Source organism: Pithys albifrons, chromosome 8 (genome assembly GCF_047495875.1).
Source record: "Pithys albifrons albifrons isolate INPA30051 chromosome 8, PitAlb_v1, whole genome shotgun sequence".
In the NCBI taxonomy this organism is placed as follows: Eukaryota; Metazoa; Chordata; class Aves; order Passeriformes; family Thamnophilidae; genus Pithys; species Pithys albifrons.
In genome coordinates, this window is record NC_092465.1 from 16,148,804 (window position 1) to 16,165,455 (window position 16,652).

At 51.3% G+C, this 16,652-nt stretch overlaps 1 protein-coding gene across 2 annotated transcripts in view; it reads right to left on the bottom strand.

Moving 5' to 3' along the window:
- Window positions 1-3,706: 3,706 nt before the first annotated feature.
- The window catches only part of TNS1 (tensin 1), a 66,038-nt gene continuing 53,092 nt past the window's right edge, over window positions 3,707-16,652 (bottom strand). For both annotated transcript variants that reach the window (XM_071562523.1, XM_071562524.1), the window contains 11 exons: window positions 15,335-15,509; window positions 13,658-14,526; window positions 12,235-12,321; window positions 11,459-11,590; window positions 10,957-11,049; window positions 10,352-10,429; window positions 10,178-10,249; window positions 9,930-10,098; window positions 9,614-9,682; window positions 9,238-9,270; window positions 3,707-8,191 (listed from right to left, as the gene is read on the bottom strand). In XM_071562523.1, the coding sequence (XP_071418624.1) occupies window positions 8,047-8,191; window positions 9,238-9,270; window positions 9,614-9,682; window positions 9,930-10,098; window positions 10,178-10,249; window positions 10,352-10,429; window positions 10,957-11,049; window positions 11,459-11,590; window positions 12,235-12,321; window positions 13,658-14,526; window positions 15,335-15,509 (1,922 nt within the window). In that variant the 3' untranslated portion in view covers window positions 3,707-8,046. The remainder of the gene's footprint in view (window positions 8,192-9,237; window positions 9,271-9,613; window positions 9,683-9,929; window positions 10,099-10,177; window positions 10,250-10,351; window positions 10,430-10,956; window positions 11,050-11,458; window positions 11,591-12,234; window positions 12,322-13,657; window positions 14,527-15,334; window positions 15,510-16,652) is intronic.

The following is a 16,652-nucleotide window of genomic DNA, read 5'->3' on the forward strand; positions in this document are numbered from 1 at the left end:
ATGTCTTTTAAATACCTCCGGGGATGGCGACTCAACCACTTCCCTTAGCAGTGTGTTCCAATGCCTGACCACCCTGTTGGTAACAAAAGTTTTTCCAGTATCCAGTCTGAACCTCCCCTGTCACAACTTGAGGCCATTTCCACTTGTCCTATTTCTTGATCCCTAGGAGAAGAAACGGACCCCCTCCTGGCTACAACCTCCTTTCAGGTAGTTGTAGAGTGATAGGTTCTCCCTGAGCCTCCTTTTCTCCCGACTAAATAGCCCCAGCTCTCTCAGCCACTTCTCACAGGACTTGTGCTCCACACTCTTCACTAGCTTCCTTACCCTTCTTTAGGCAGGTCATTGGATATGGTGAACATCAACTAACCAGGAAGAAGACACCTGGCTAGCACTGCTTTTACTTATCACAGCTTTTGAATTAGGCTGTCTGCCTGATTTGCTTGGACTGCATGGTCCTGTGGGAGCCAAGGCTGCATGGTACTGCTATGGTGTAGTAGGAGTTGCTGGTGCTGAAGCCCTGTGCAGGGTGATCTTTAGGCTGCAGTCATGTGAAAGACAAGCAGGTTCTGGCAGATGCTGTGCATAGCACATGAGTCTGGAAGCAGCAGTGCTGGGAGTGCTCTACACTCAGGTCAGGGTGCCCTGACTGCATATAGGTCCTGCAGCCACCGGGCTGGCCCCCAGCCCTTTTATTTCAGGGATGTACAAACCCAGCTGCATCTGAGCATCTATCCATCTGAGGACATCAGTTTATCTCAGGGATGTACAGACTCAACTGTTCATTGCAGAGCAGCAGGAGCACAACTCAGAGGTGTGCTCTGGGAGAGAAGCCTCAGGAGAGGCTGCAATCCAGGAGACAGATACCTCCTCCTGCACAGCCAGCTTTGGGTTTGCAGCGGTCCCAGGCCTCCATCACTTGAAGACACATCCCTGTAGATGGAGCCAGAACCTCACAAGGCAGAAAGACGTCCCAGTCCTACCCATTATTCTTCTCCTATTGCTCTGCTCTGAAAAGGGATTAGACCAACCCTTCTCTTCCCCACCCTCAAACACTCTGGGATTTTGTTTCCCCTTCTTCTCCAGGTCAACCATTCATGAGTGTCACATTGTACTTCTGTTCAATATTTAACCCAAATCCCTTTCTGTTGTCTTTTTTTTTTTGTTCAGCACAATCATAGAGAGTAGCTAACTCCCACACCACAGGTTGCATGCTGATGCCCTTCTCTGAGCAGTAACATCCCCCTGGGATGACAGTGAAGCCCCCAGAATAATTTCTCGCGTGGCTTTTCTTACCACCAGCCCTATGACGGACTTCCCCAGGCCCTGCTGGCTTGAATGGGAGCATTCATCCTGGTTTGGTGCTGCCCAGCCCCAATATGTGCATTGATAGGAACCCTACACTTGGGCAAGGGGCTCTTGCCACTCCAGCAATCAGTCTGTGTCACCACCGCATGCAGGGGCTGAGCAGCTCAAGGATGCAGTAACTCAGCAGCAGCATCCTGGACACCATGACAGGGTTTGCAGCCCACAGGGAGACAGTGCAGTTCCCATGGCTATGGCATAAGCACAAGTAACCCCAGCCCCAGGGTGGCTTTTGCCCACATCAGGTCTGCTCCATACTTCTCACACTGTTGTCTGATTCCTGGCCTTTGCTCAGACAAAATGCTCAGGAAAAGCCATGTTGTAATACACTTTCTGTCCCTGAGGCAGACCCAGTACTGCTGAGAAGCCCAAGAAAGAGTACAAGAAGTGAAGGAAGATGACTCTACCCCATCCCCACCACCATGACCCTAGTTTTGTTCAAGATCTGAGGGTTTCTTCCAACTTAGTCAAACAAAAATGACACGGGTGAAGGATAAAGCCACTATCAGGGTTTCTCAGCCCAGGGTTTTCTGTCTGATAGCAGACCCACCCTTTTCTCCTGAAGCAGGAGGCAGAGAGGAGAGACAAACTGATGCCTTTCACAGCCTCACAAGAAACATTCCCTGGATGGCCCAGTGTCTCCAGAGCTAGGGCTGAAATGAGAAAACAACACTGATTTGGGAACCTGAAGGTGGGGACTCAACAGACTCTGGAAGATGCAATGGTTTACCAGCATGTTGCTGGTGGGACCTGCCTTTCCCAGTGATCACACCAGAGCCACCGGCCTGGCCTGGAGACAGCAGCAAGCTGCACAGAGGGAGACACTGAAAAGCCTGTGCTGTGAGAGCTGGCGAGGGGAAGCGGGTGGCAGATAAGAACATGTTGAGGGAAAACACAAACCAGAAGTTCCGAAGGAATTTTGGAAAGGAAATGGGGAATTAACTGCAGAAAAGGCTGGGAGGGAATGCAAGGCAGTTTATGGCTCACAACAAATTGTCTGTGCTACCTCACCAGGCACTCACCACCTCTCCTTCCTGCCCAGGGACACTCAGCAATGGCCAACCCAGCTGAGCAGAAGCAGGAATGGGCAGGTAGCTGGTGCTGGCTCCTAAGGAGTTGATTCCAGCAGGAATCATAGAAGAAACAAAACCAAGAGAAGCTTGCAAGAAAATACCATCCTGTGGTGTCAGAAAGTGCGAGGAGGCTGCAGGTCCTGTCTTGCTTGCAGGTAGATGAGGGACAACTGAGACCAAGGCTGACAGATGCCAGGTACCTCACAAGGTCCCACGGTGCATCCTGGCTTGGAGGGCATTTGGTCATTTGAGTGCCCATCCATAGCCCCACAGCTGTTTTGGGGGGGCCAGAAACCATCCCACCTTCTCCCTTCTTTTTTTATCTCTCTCGCCTTTGCCTCCCAGCACAAGCCCCACAGCAAGGGTCCCCACGCAAGCAGCCCCCTCAATCTGCCCCTTGCCCTGCGGCTATTTTAGCGAAAGGCAGGAGGTATTTTTAGTGCTGCCGGCTCCCGGGAGAAGCTCTGAGCCTCTGAGCCACAACAGTGCTGGCGCCAGAGAAACTGACGCTGCTCTGGCTGATATTTCTTGTATAATTAAACTCAATCCATCCCGGGGGCTGGGTCTTGGCCACCAACTCAGCAAGGAGGGGAAGGAGCAGAGCCAGAGAATCAGGGCCGAGGGCTGTGACGGATGCTGGGAATTGCTCTGCAAATGCTGGAAAAGCCTGGCCTTGAGACTTTCGGGGAAGTTTAGCCAGGCACAGGGGAGCAGGATGCCTCTGAAAGGTGTAGGGAGTGGGATTTAATGGCAGTAGAGCCCAATCCACCACCTCAGCAAAGGCAAAGATCCCATACCAGCATAATCCCATCCTGCTCCCTTGTGGGAGATGGACCCAAAGGGGATGCCCAAGGCTGGACAGACAACACCTAAAGGAAACGTGGGAAAAAGCAACAGGATTTGAAGAGCATCCAGTGCCAGAGCAAGCTGGAGATCCCTGCTGGTAAACAAAAGTGCAAGATGAAGCTGGAGTCATGTCGAAGTTTGGGGGCTGTCTGGTTAGGCAGCATCTGATGAACACAAACTGCGGCTGGAGGCTGACAAGCAGCAGCACAACCCCTCCTTCTTCCCACGCCCACTGCCCAGCGTCTGTCCGGGGGCCCCAATCTGCCATCGAGGAACAGGGGGAATGACAGCCTGGAGAAAACACAGCACCCGCTAGCCTTTAGCTTGGGTTTGGTTTTTTTTTCCCCTGCACAGAAAGAACAGAGCATTTATTCCTACACTCCCTTAAATTTCAAGATACATTTCCAGCAATCCAGACACCAAGCTGGCATTCCAAGCAACAGTATATTTTATATAACTAGGTTTTGGTTTTGGGGTGATTTTTTTTTACCATTTTGTAAAGCCATACAATGAACTGCAAAGAATCTGACATCTATACAATGGGAAGACAACAGAGGAGTGACATTCACACATGGACATGGCGCGACCGAAGTCAACCTTACACGCATGACAACATTATGGGCATAAAAATACAAAATAAAATGTATTTTTTCCATCTATATAAATACACAGAAATGGGCAAGTTTAAAAGTTTTAAATTGTTTGTTAACACTGATTAGAAAATAAATCTGCAACATTCCCAAAGTAACTAAGACAACAACAACAAAAAAAATTCCACCCATAATACAGCAGTACAGGAACTGCCAACAGAAACGTTGTATTGCTTCCTTTTTTTTTTTCTCCTTTTTAAGGAAAAGAAAAAAAAATTAGTAACCCCAAACCAACCTCGCAATTTGCAAAACAAATGAACAAAATGAAAAAAGCCCCTGCGGGCTCCTTTGCTGTCTGATCCTCCTGCCTGTTCACACAGAAAGGGTTGCCTTTTTTGATGCTGTTGTCTGGGGGTTTTGGGGCAACTGGTTTCTTTACCTGCCTGACCTGCTGGGTGGGAATTTACTTTACACTTCGGTTCAGGCAGCTGAACTCACTGGAAAATCAATGCCCAGAGGCTAGGTTGGGTTTTTCTCCCTACCTGGTTTGTTTTCCATGTGTGATTTGACCAGGAGGCAGCCAGCAAATGTTGCACCAAGAGCAATCCCAAACTTTATTCAAAACCAGGAGTTTTGCTGTCTCCACCAGCGATGAGGGGCTGGCGAAGACCATGCAATGGGTACATCCCATCAGCAGATGATGACATGGATCATCTCTCAAAATAGCTCCCGAGTGAGACAGAGTCAAAGGCAGCTCACTGAATGGGAACCCCACATTTCATGCGTTTGCAGGTGCCACTCTGTGGGACAGACAGCAAATTACCTCCCCAGGGAGTATTTCCCAATAGACAGCAATATCGACAGCAAAGGGAGGATGGGTGGGAAGGGGCTTCTCCAAAGAACAAACCGACACAAAAAGACCACGTACAATAAATTTACACACACAAAAAAAATTATGTATATATATATATATATATATATATGGAGAAAAGTGCGTTTTTAAGGATATCTTTGGCAAGAATATATGCAGTTCTTTGTGCAGGAAGGAGGGATGTGTTTGTGTGTGTGTGTGAGCAAGAGAGAGATACCATCCGGCTGCTGACAATGGCAGTGTGATTACAATGAAACATATGCTGGGCTTAACTGGCACAAGCTCGAATCTCAAATAGCATGACTGCACTTAAACAAACCAAAGAAGAAAGAACAGAGTATTTTCTGTCTCTTGTATGGAAAAAATATCAACACTAGGTCCCTGCCAGCCCCAGGACCTGGGGAATTCACAACATCACTGATGGTCTCTCCCAGGGAAGAAGGGTAGTTACACCTAAAACGTAACTTTAAAAAGGAGCTAAAAGGGAAAAAAAGTGCCTTTAAAGGGAGCTGATAAACATCTGGCTACATCATTGGAAGGTGATTAGCTGTGTGTTAAAAAAATAATATAACCATCAGATAATTCTGTTAGTTTTGAGATTTGGATATGGTCTAAATCCAGCTCCTGAGTTAGTGGGGAAGCCGTGAACGGCTCAGGGCCCAAAGCAGGCCTGATGCTATTGGTAGGTATCTGCTGGGGTCAGCTTCTACCCAACATCTCTGGGGTGGGTGCTTGGATCTGCTTCGTTTGTATGGGGAGAAAAAGAGGAAAGGGAGTTTCAAGCACCGGTTTCCAAGGCAGCAGATTAAAATAAAATTACATTATTATCATCTCTTTTCTTAGCAGTGAGAAACCTAGTCTGAAAAATATAGGCTTTCAAAAATATATCTTTATATATCTATAAACACAGTGTTTTCTCTGATGGATGAACGGCAAGGTGAGGAGATTATGGGTGAGATTTTCTCTGGTCTTGCTTGAATTTCGCAGAAGGAGGGAACCACTTCTTGGAAATATCAAAAATTAAAAGGTTTCAACATCTGTGTGGCCAGGGAGCTGGGGAGGGGGAACCTCCCTGGAGTTCCCTGTCCCACCACCATCTCATAACCAACTCCTCACTACTCATCTTTTCACACTCACCTCAGTACACCAGTGCAGCCTCCGGCCCTGGCAGCCCTCTCCGGCCACCCACGCCACTCACTTCCCCACACGCGCGCACACACACACCCACACACACCCACACACCCACCCACACACACACACACCCAAACACACACACTGCTCACACACATGCTGCCCCAACACAGGGGGCCCCCATCTCTTCCCCCATCTGTATTTTTACTTGCTCTGGATTTTCTTTTAATGTGCAGGTGTTTCCCCAGGGCAGGGGAAGGGGGGGATATAATGGGGGAGATATGATGCGCAGAAAGCAATATGGCAAAAATAAATATTTTTAGAGTGTGAATTTAACCTTGTTTTCCTCCTTAAAATTTCATTAGCTTACATATTTTGTCAGTATAGCTTGTATATATATTATAGATATCAAGGCAAGGGCAGTCTGAGGGAGACAAGCTCTCTGAGAGACTGCAGTGCTATGTTTCTAATTTTTGTCCCCAACAGACTCTCTGAGCCACTTTGCACTGAAAACTTCTCCCCAAAAAACCCTTGCGGGGAATATTTGCAGCAGAGGGCTCAATAATGACCCACAGCTCCAGCCAGACCGTTGCCCTAAACCTGCACGTGTGACTGAAGCACCCTCTGCCCCCTCCTCAGCACCATGGGGCCAGACCTCCATCTGCTGCCCCCCAACCATGATCTCTCCCCCTGCAGCAGCACGGAGGCCCTGCACCCCTCTGGCCTCCTGGCTTGCCCTCCTTCCCTCCCAAAGCAAAGGGAAAAGCCAACAGCACTGAAGTCGCTGCAAAACGATGCCGCATTTAAGGGGCATGAGCCTCAAACCAGACAGCTTTGGGGGTACACGTGTGTCAGTCAGGGTGGCTCTCAAAGGACCTGTTACCTCCCCACTGAGTCTAAGCTGCCCAGCTACTGCAGGTCCTTTCCTGTATTTTTTCTTTTTCTTTTCTTCATTTTTTTCTTTTGTTAACGTGGCCTCCAAAACAAAAGGAGAAAAAAGCGTCCAAGTTACTTATAGTCATTCGCTTTTCGTGCAACTTCAATATCCATGCAATTTAAAAACCGCTTGCTTGTCTCCAAAGAGCTAGATAGGGGTAGCCACAGGTCTGCTGCTTCACACAGGGAACCCACCTGTGCCAGCATCTGCTATTATTATAATTATTATTATTATTACATTGTATTCCTTTCCTTTCTATTTTGCTTTTTTTGTGTTAAGAGAATGTGACAGGCCACAGAAGAAAACTGCCAAAGAGGACTAGTGATGGGAGGGAAAAGGGGAAGATGAGAGAGGAAGCAACTTTCTGCATCCTCCAGGTTCCTGGGGAGTATGTGCCTTCCCCAGCTGAAGGGTGGCAGGAAGCCCCACATCACCTCTGAGGTTAGAGGGCACAACCACCCCTGGGGAGGTGGGGAAACACCATGACCCACCACTCCAGGTGGACTAACAGCATCTGACTTGTGACCAGCACGAGGATCTGGGTCAGCAAAGATCAGCCTATGGCTGAGGTCCCCAGGGATATGATGAAGGCTTAGGACCAAGTTCCCCCATGTCCCCAGCAAGTTGCCAGGTGGTGAGCAGGTTTTGGGGGAAGCAAAAGGACCGGTGAAGACCCTCCTTTGCAGCTGGACAAGTGAAAGTTTCTGAGAGCATCTCCTCCAGTGTCCCATGGACCCAGCCCACGTCATTATCTCCTATGGGTCATTTCAAACACACAGCAGATATTTGTTGATGGAGCTGCTAGGATGGAGCTTCTTCCATGGCTTTTGCCAGTTGACTCTTTTTTTCCCAGATGGAAAACATCAGTCATGGTCCCACACTGTGTCCCAAATGGATGTCACCACTCAGGCCATGAGGATGAAAGCTGGGAACACATCTGTCACTGCTGCCTTTGCTTGGGTCACCTTCCCTGCAATGGGACATGCATCCTGTCTGGCGTGGCTTTGTGGCTCTCATGTAGGTGCGTGGTTTTGGTTCTTCTACATGTGTATTTGGCTTGTGTTGAGTTTTTAGGGGTTTCATTGGGGTTTTTTGTTGTTAGCCATTTTCCTCCAAAATTCCAACCCTTTTCCCTCCCAGTTCACTTTCCTCTCCCACAATACACTTCCTCACACTCCTTCTCGGATCAGCTCCAAGTCCTTCTCCAAAATTCAAGAATCACCCACAAGCGCCAGCTCATCTCTTCTGTCCAGAGGCAAGCATGACCCTGGAGACAAAGTTGACAATGGCTGCAGCTGGCTGGTCTGGGTCCAGCTCAGCAAAGAGGTGGCAGATGTTGTCTGTGGTGCTCCCTTGCTTCCTGGCCACAAAGCCGAAGAGCCTGGGTGGGGAGAAGGCAAGAGGCTCAACAAGATTTGCCAACATTGCTCCTGCAAGGAACACAACCACCCTCTTCCAGCAGTTGGTCTTGTCCAACTTTCCCTCTTTAACATTCAGCTCTCACAACACAGAGAGATACATCCCAAACCAGCCCACATGAAGGCCCATCTCCTCTTCCCTTTGCTGCAGTTTCTTTGAAGGCCAGGTTTCCATCACTGCTTGCCCAAACCCCCCTTGCTCTGAACATTTCTGCCACCCTTCCCTAGTCCATCCCCAAGAAGGGACCTTCCAGATGATCACAGCATTGCCTTGGATGGGTGATGATTCTTGAAGCCAAAAGTGTGATGCGCAGGCCATTGTGGTAAACCCTCTCTGAGAGGAGGGCCATGCAAGGACACAGGAAGCTGAGTGAGACCATCTGGTTATTTCTGTCTGTCTCTCCCCTCATGAACAAAATGTCCCCCTTTTTTTTTAATTAGAATGTGCAAACTCAAGTTATAAATAAAGGGGGAACAGAATGTAAGACAGGCCCAGGCTACGGCATTTCTAATTGGGGAAGGGAAATATCCCAGCAGCTGGACATCCTAATAAAAACCCCTTCACTAACACCATGGCTAAAATTAGTGGGAACTGGCCGCTGGAAATGGGCTCAACCAGCAGCTCTGTGCTCCCATGGGTCAGGACAGAGAGGACAGGAGGAAAGGGAAGAGATGAAAGAGATGACCATGGCTCTCACACCATCAGCATAACCCCAGCTCTGCTCTATAAGCTGATTCCCACTGACTCTGCTGGGAGAGTTTTCACCAAGGTCAGTTCAGCAAGGGCCATGCCTGCTCTGACCAGGAATTTGGGGCTGAAAGGTACTTCCAGAGTCCCCAGGTCTCACGCTTGGGTAAAAGACTGCTGCAGCGAGGAGCTGAACCAATCTCACACAGGGCCAGGAGGCTGCTTGGCATAGGGAATCTCCCAGCCAATGCCCAAACATGGGTAGGAGCTACTTGGACAGCAGCTGGGAGGAATCTGCTGGGAAGCACTGAAAGTACTTACTTGGCTGGGCCACTGCCATCAGTTTTAGTCCACCTACAAGGAGAAGAGAAAGTGTGAGGGGTGGTGCCTTCTGCATCCCACAGAGAGACAGGGCCATGATGGGGGCCACTGCACCAGTGTTGGAAGGCCAGCCTGGCATTGCATAGGCTTGGCTTTATGGAAAAATGATACACCTCTCCCTTAGCAAGAAGATACTTGGATACACCAAGAAATCACCAGAAGAATCTGGTGTTGCCCTGCAGTATCCGCAGGGACCTTGCATCCCTGCCCTCTGCAAGAGCCAGGGGAGCAGAGAAAGCAAAGACCCTGCTCCAAGCACCCCAGATGCCTTGAAAGGAGTAGGGGTCACATGCTCCCCTCAGGTTAGGGCACTCACTTTCGTTCCTGGGGGTCCAAGTCACAGAAGGTAACGGTGTTGAGGGGGTAGTGTCTTCGGAAGAACAACCTGAAACACAGAGCACAGAATGTCAGAGCCAGGGAGCCTCCACCTCTGTCCCACCACAGCCCAACCCCACCAGCATAGGAGACACTTCTATAGGTCTCCCATAGGATGTTTCCAGGAGTCAAGGACAAAGCTCAGCCCTTCCCATGACCAGGTTGATGCCACCCCAGTGCCATCCGTCACCAGCACACTCCGTGAACCACAGCCCCATTGGCTCTTGGAGCCCAGGAACGTGGTCATGGAGACTTACTTCCTCTGGTTGTCTGTTAAGGTGATGCCTTGTGCAGAGACTTTGAAGTGAACAATAGTAGCAGTGGGCGTGGGGTCAGCCACCAGCGTCTCAGCAACAGCCTTCGAGATGGCCTGGGGGCCTGTCAGTGACTCCATCTCCACTGAATTGATGAAGAGGACATTGCAGGCTGGAAAGGGAGACAGCAGGCATGGGGTCAACCACTGCTCTGAGCTACATTAACCCCGTGACAGACCCTCTCTACTCACCCGCACCCTGTTTGAGGAGGTCCGTGGCTGAGTTTGTGGCTGATGCAGAGTCTTTCTTTTCCTCCATGGGATCTAGAAGACATAGGATGGTTAATGTTGCACCCTGCTTGGAAACCTAACATGTCCCCACAGGCTGTAGGGACAGATCCAATGCCTTCTGATCCTGGCTCTTACCTCGGTCAGGAATGACCAGCTTGCAGGGCAGGGCCAAGGGCATGATGGAGTGCTGGTACACCAGAGCTGAGAGACAGCCTGGGGAGAGAGAGGAGATGGGTCAGCACAGGGCCAGGGACACCTCCTTCCCCAGTTAGGTTATCGTTGCTCTGGGTGGATGGAAACAGGCTTTTAGGTGGGTTTCTTCACTAATAGTCCTAATGCCACACGTGGCACTTCCTCTTGCTGAAACCATCATGCCCACAGCAGGCTCAGGGAGGGAACAGAGATGCCAGGGCCACCTTAGGAACAATGAACGGGGTAGAGGTCTTCATGTATCTCCTCAGAGAACATTAGTCATAAATGGAAAAAGGGGCCCCTGCCCTCCACCTTGACCTATATGTGTGTGCAGAAAACTATGTACCTATGCATATAGGCACATTTGTGTGCTCTCATGAATATGCATGACACTAGAGGCTCCAAATGCCCACAGGATTCAGTTACACAGACAAAAGAGGCAGTTACAGGCTCTGCCAGGCAGTCAACAGTTCTGCTTTGACTGTCTAGCAAAGCCAAGGCCCTCCCAACCCAACCACGCATGTGAGAAGCACCCTGGGGGCACTTACCAAAATTAGGCTCATTGGGACATCCTTTTAGTTTCACACCCCGTGGGCTGGTCTCAATGAGGAAGTGCCTCACCAGCTCGTTGGTCATGTCTCCTGGGAAGAGATAGGATGTTCTCACACAGAGCGACCCTCATTCTCCTATTACTATGCAGTCCCATTGGGAAACCAGTGCTCCAGCTGAAGGGAGGAGTTTCTACCACTACACACATCATCCTCAAATCTGGACCTTTACACAGGGTTAACCCCAAGCCAAGATCCCCCACGGTGTTGGTGAGCTGCAGAAGCTGTGCCTATTTCATCACACCAAAGCACAAGATGTGGATTCCCCTCCACAGCTCAAGACAGAGAGTGTCTGGTGCTTCCCTATGCCCTGGGAGACAGGGATCCTGCCACATTAGTACATACCCATGAGTACAACTGGCTCAATAGACCCAGCTGCCTGCTTGCCCTGGCTGAACAATGGAAAGCATCTTGGCGTGGGAAGGAGAAGGGCACACAATACCTTTCTTGTTCTGCTGCAGGACTGTGGGAGGTGGAGAAGCTACTTTCATGGCAAGGCCATAGGCTCCCCGGAAGGAGTGGCTGTCTCGGATGATGAAAGCCCCCGGCTCTCTGTCCTTCAGCAGTGCGATGGCTGCAGGGAAGAATGGCAGAGCTCAGAGATGGCCTGGTGAGAACCAACACACCCTCATAAACCAGTAGGTGTGGTTTGGGATGGGACACCCCAGATCCACAGCCTCATAGCTAGGCACCACAATGTTACCGAGCCCTCTGCACATCTGGATGGGGGTTCTGAGTGGGTCTGCAGCCAGGTACGGGCTCATCTCTCTCCACCTCCATTGCTCATGTGTGGGCATCTCAGAGCACCAACTCCCACCCTGCCTAGATCTGAACAACCAAGCACTGAAGAGCAAGCAGAAACCAGGGACGAAATGCTGTAGGCGTGCTCCTGAGGGCATCTTGCCCCCTCCTTGTTCTCCTCACTTTAGCCATGACTCCAAGACCCCTCTGAGCTTTATCAACTTAAGACCTGGGTGCTCTGCACCCCAAATTGCATAGATCCACTGCACACTGTGGGGACTGGTGCCCCTCCACCAAGAGAGTTTGAGGAGCCCACACCACACAAACCTTTAGCTGAACTGGGCTTTAACCCCCATCTGCAATGGTCTGAGCATCCATAATTCACCTTCACTCTCAATTCCGCCCCTAAAGGAAATCCCTGCTAATCCCTGTGATCCCAGACACACCCCAACTCCCAACCCTGTGTCATCTACCTACCCTGCTCCCTGGAGATGTCTGGTTTGTACCAGTACTTGGAAGTGTCCTGCACAAACTTGACATTGGCACGAGTCTCAGGGCTGATGTCTGCAAGAAAGAGAAGAAAACACATGAGAAAAGTTAAAACATACCATATCTGAGAATCTACATCTGGCTACCTGCACCTACTTTCAGCTACAGCATGTTGCACTAATGTCAACTCAATCCTCCATACCCAGACAGGTTGATCATCATCTGGAGTTTATGGGGCTGCTGGGCATCTAACATTAAATCCAAGTACAAGAGCCCTTGAAGGCCCATGTTGGATCAGACTCTCTGGCACACAGACAGAGACAAAATGGGAATTCATCGTTTAAAAGGAAGCTGGCCAGGTGAAATTAAAGTTGTTGGAGGGAAACAAGTATATTCAGAGGGTGGTGGGGAGATCCTTCAAAGGACCTTCACTACCCTCTAATGTCCAAACTTTGGCTCTCCCCTTATCTTTGCTCTATGCAGAGGAACTGGACAGGTTAACCTACCTTGGCCAAAGCAGACCCAGCCCCAGTCTGACTGTAAGTCACTCAGTGCCCATCAGTGGCACAGCTCCCAGTGGGAGCTGGTCGTCTGGTCATGAAGTCATTTACTCAGGCAACATTTCCAATCATCTGCTTTCCAAAAACCAGACAGCTGGATAAACCAGACAGCAAACAAACCAGAGAGCTGGATAGCATCTCTGCCGGAGACATGTTATCAACCCTCACCTATCTGGTCATCTTCACAGAGGTGGGGGGCTTGGTCCCCTATCCAGGGTGCTCATTAAATTTTAGTTTTTAATTGCTTATGCTTCCCCACTGGGAGAGGTCCCTGGCCACAGAAGTCACAAGGCCAGGACACGTGCCAATCTGCCCACAAAGGGTTGCCTGCTTGTCAGTGAAACTGGCCCAGCAGACGGAGCCACTGCTGTCCCAGAACTTTATTCCTGTGGTCCTATCAGCCCAATCTTGGCGTCACCAAGGTGTCCGGTAAGGGGAGCCAGCAAAGGCACTCCCGGCACGGTGGCACCTGGGGCACAGCACATCATTTGAAATGAGACGGCAGCGCCACAGTGGAGTCTCAGTGGGACAAAGGCCACCAGAAATAGGGCCAGGAGGTCAGTGCATCCCCACAGCAGAGAAAAGTCACCTCCAGGAGCTTTGATCTCCCCATACATATCTCTGGGCGCTGTTTACATCAGTGATGCTGGCCAGTGTTTTTCCTGTTTGGATTTGTCAGAAAGCACAGGAAATGGCTCGAGCCCCAGCAGTGCTGTTGGTTTGCGGATGGACGGGAGGGGTATATCAGGACATGGCTGCAAACCCTTTGCCACTGGCAGGCAAGGAGGAGGAGGAGGGGAGCGCCTTGAGCAGGGTCAGGGGACACAGAGACTCCTGAGGGCATCCCTTACCTGGCATGGAGAACTTGGAGAAGTCTGGCAGAGTGTGAGAGAAGGCGACGGTGCTCCCACCACTGGGGCTGGACATGCCACTGGAAAGGGGTGAGGACACCTTGCCATTGACAGTGGCATAGTTGGGGAGGCTGTTGGAGCGGTCCCCGGCCGACATCCGCCGCTTCTCAGGCAGCGCAGGCTGCAACGTGGGGCTGCCCTGGCGGTAGGCAGCCGAGTCCGGGGAGGAGGAGTGTGGCGTGCTTGTGCCAGGGTAGTAGGCTGGTGAGACAGGGAAAGAGGGTGTGGAGGGAGGCTGGTAGCCAGAGGAGCTGCTCTGCCGAGACAACATCAGGTGCCTCTCCTCTGGGCTGGAGTAGCCATACAGGGGGCTGCTTGGGGAGGTGGCTGCTGCAGCATGATGTCTGCCCAGGCTGGGGCTCCCTGGTGGGGCCACTAGGTTGACATGGGCTGCCACAGCATGTCTGCTTAGCCCAGGGCTGCCAGGAGCACCACTCATGCTGGGGTTGATGGGTCTTCGTCCAAAGCCAGGGCTGGGCGGTGTATTCGTAGCCACTGTCCGGTGCAGGGTGCGAGGGCTCCCTGGCAAGGCATGGACCCCCACCACATTGACCTGTGGCTGTGGCCGAGCTTGGGGCTCCAGCTGGAGGCCGGCTCGGCCATCAGGGTAGTCAGGGCTGCTGCATGTCGAGACTGGGACCCCTCCTTGGACCATTGCAAAGGAAGATGGAGACGAGTTTTGGTAGCTTCTGTGAGCAGAGGGCATCTGCGAGCCAACAGGTGACCGGCACACGGGCTCAACCGAGGTGTGGGGAGGAGTAACCGTGCCATGGGGGCTGCCCTCTGATGGGTAGCTGTGGAGGGAGGCCCTGAGAAGAGATGAAAAAAGGAGGATTCAGCTCCACCACTCATTCCTGATGCTGTCTGGCATCCTCCTGCCAGTGCTGCACAGGGAAAGTGAAGCACAGAGCCAGTCAGCTGCTCGGTTCCTCAGAGGCAACAGTGGGGTGGGTCCTGCCATCTGCATGAAAGCAGCTAGCAGAAGCTTTAGTTCCAACATGCATCCCAATTACTTCTCAAAACATGACTTTCTGGGAGACAGAATTTTTTTCCAGCAGTGCTCCCAGCAACATGGCTGATTCATGCTGCCCTGCCAGCCTTTGCAGGCTGGGTAGATGCAGAACAACTTGTGGGCAGGGTGGACAGGGAACAGGGACAATGGTTCCATCTCTCCACAGCAGACCAATGCTAAACCTAAACCAGGGCTAGGGATTAGCACAGATCCCATCCCTCCTCCCACCCCAAGGGCCAGGTTCCCAGTGGGAGGCTTCTGAGATACAATAACCACCAAGTCACCAGCAGTGACCTGGATTTCTGTTCTCAGAGCACTAAGATGCACAGTTGACTGGGATCCCCAAATCCTGTGTGGAGAGTTGAGGATCCTTGCAAAGGCAATTCAATGTAGGAGGAAGCACCATCCCTGAAGGTGTTCAAAAAATTACTAGATGTGGCACCTAGTGCTCTGGTTTAATTAGCTTGGTGGTGTTCAAAGGTTGGACTGGATGATCTTGGAGGTCATTTCCAACCTTAATGGTTCTATGATTCTGTGATTCTAAGCCTGGCACCAGATAGGTTTTGGCCCCGCCCCACCAGTCCCCACTGTACCCACTGCCTTACCCATCCACACTGTGAATGGGGCTGCTGGTGGAGACAGGACTGGGGGCGATGAAGGAGTTGGAGAAGGTGCCATTCCTGGTGAGCACCTCCGGACCTCCAGGCTGGGCAGCTGGCAGGGTCCCTCCCCTGCCCGTTGTGGCTGTGCGGGCCACCGACTCAACGTAGCTCCTGGGCTCTGAGGCAAAATAGAAGGAACAGATGAGCCCACAGCTTGCACAGAAAGGGGACCCTGGCCTTCCCAGTATCCACATTTCATGCCAGTGAAGGTACTTGAGCTTAGTTCCTCCAGCTGAACATTTTCCCCATACCTCTTCCACCAAGGGTTGTGGAAAAACACATTTGGCTCATCTGGACTTTCAAGTTGCTTCAAAAATGCTGAAATCCCCAGCCAAGGCATAGGGATGGGGGGTCATGCCCACCCCTTTCCCTGAGGTGACCAAAGCACATGACCATGATCCTTCCCCATGTCACAGCCCCTCCACACTGCTCTGAGTCAGTGTCCCTCCCACCCAGAATGCCACAGAGAACACATCCCAGTCCCTGCTCATCCACAGCCCTTAAAAATAGAACCAGTGACTCTGCCCAGCCTGCACTGACTCACATGAGACTGATGACGATATCCTGTGGTCCCTGCCCTTTTCAGCCCACCTCTGCCAGCCATCTCCAGCAGCAGACCACAGGGCAATTCCAGCTATTTCCACTGCAGCGTCCAACACTCTCACAGCCTGGCTTGAAACTGGAGCCCACAAGCACAACCAAGAAAAGTAATTTTCCCTTAGAGCCGCCAAACTGTCCTGTGCCAGGAGGAGCAGGCTGTGCTGGCCATTACCAACCATGGCAGATGCCAGACCCAGCCCTCTCTCATACCTTTCCCCCTGTCTTCCGCTCCACCCAGGCTGGCCCCCACTCCTGTGACTGCCCCCGGTCCCTGCCAAAAGCTGCACCGAGGAAAGGTCTGCAGCTTCAGCCCCATTTCCTCATTCCCTGAAACCATGTCACACCTCCCTATGCAAGACCCACTGGCATCTGGGCAATCTTGCAGGTCCCTGACTCCAGGCTGGCCATGCCTGAAGCAGCTCCACAGTCATAATTAGCGTGACGAACGTTATTATTAGTCATAACAGCCAGGCTCTGGCTAAGCCTGCCAGCAAGCTGGCCAGCTCACAGCCAGCAACACCAATGCACAGCTCCATGTTTAGGGACAGAGCAGGCATGTTTAAGGAAAAAGACTGTCATGGGCTCCCCTCCTTCCCCCATAGCATCTCTGTGTCCCATCTGTCTGTACACAAGGGAGGAGGAATCCATCACTTAGGCTGAT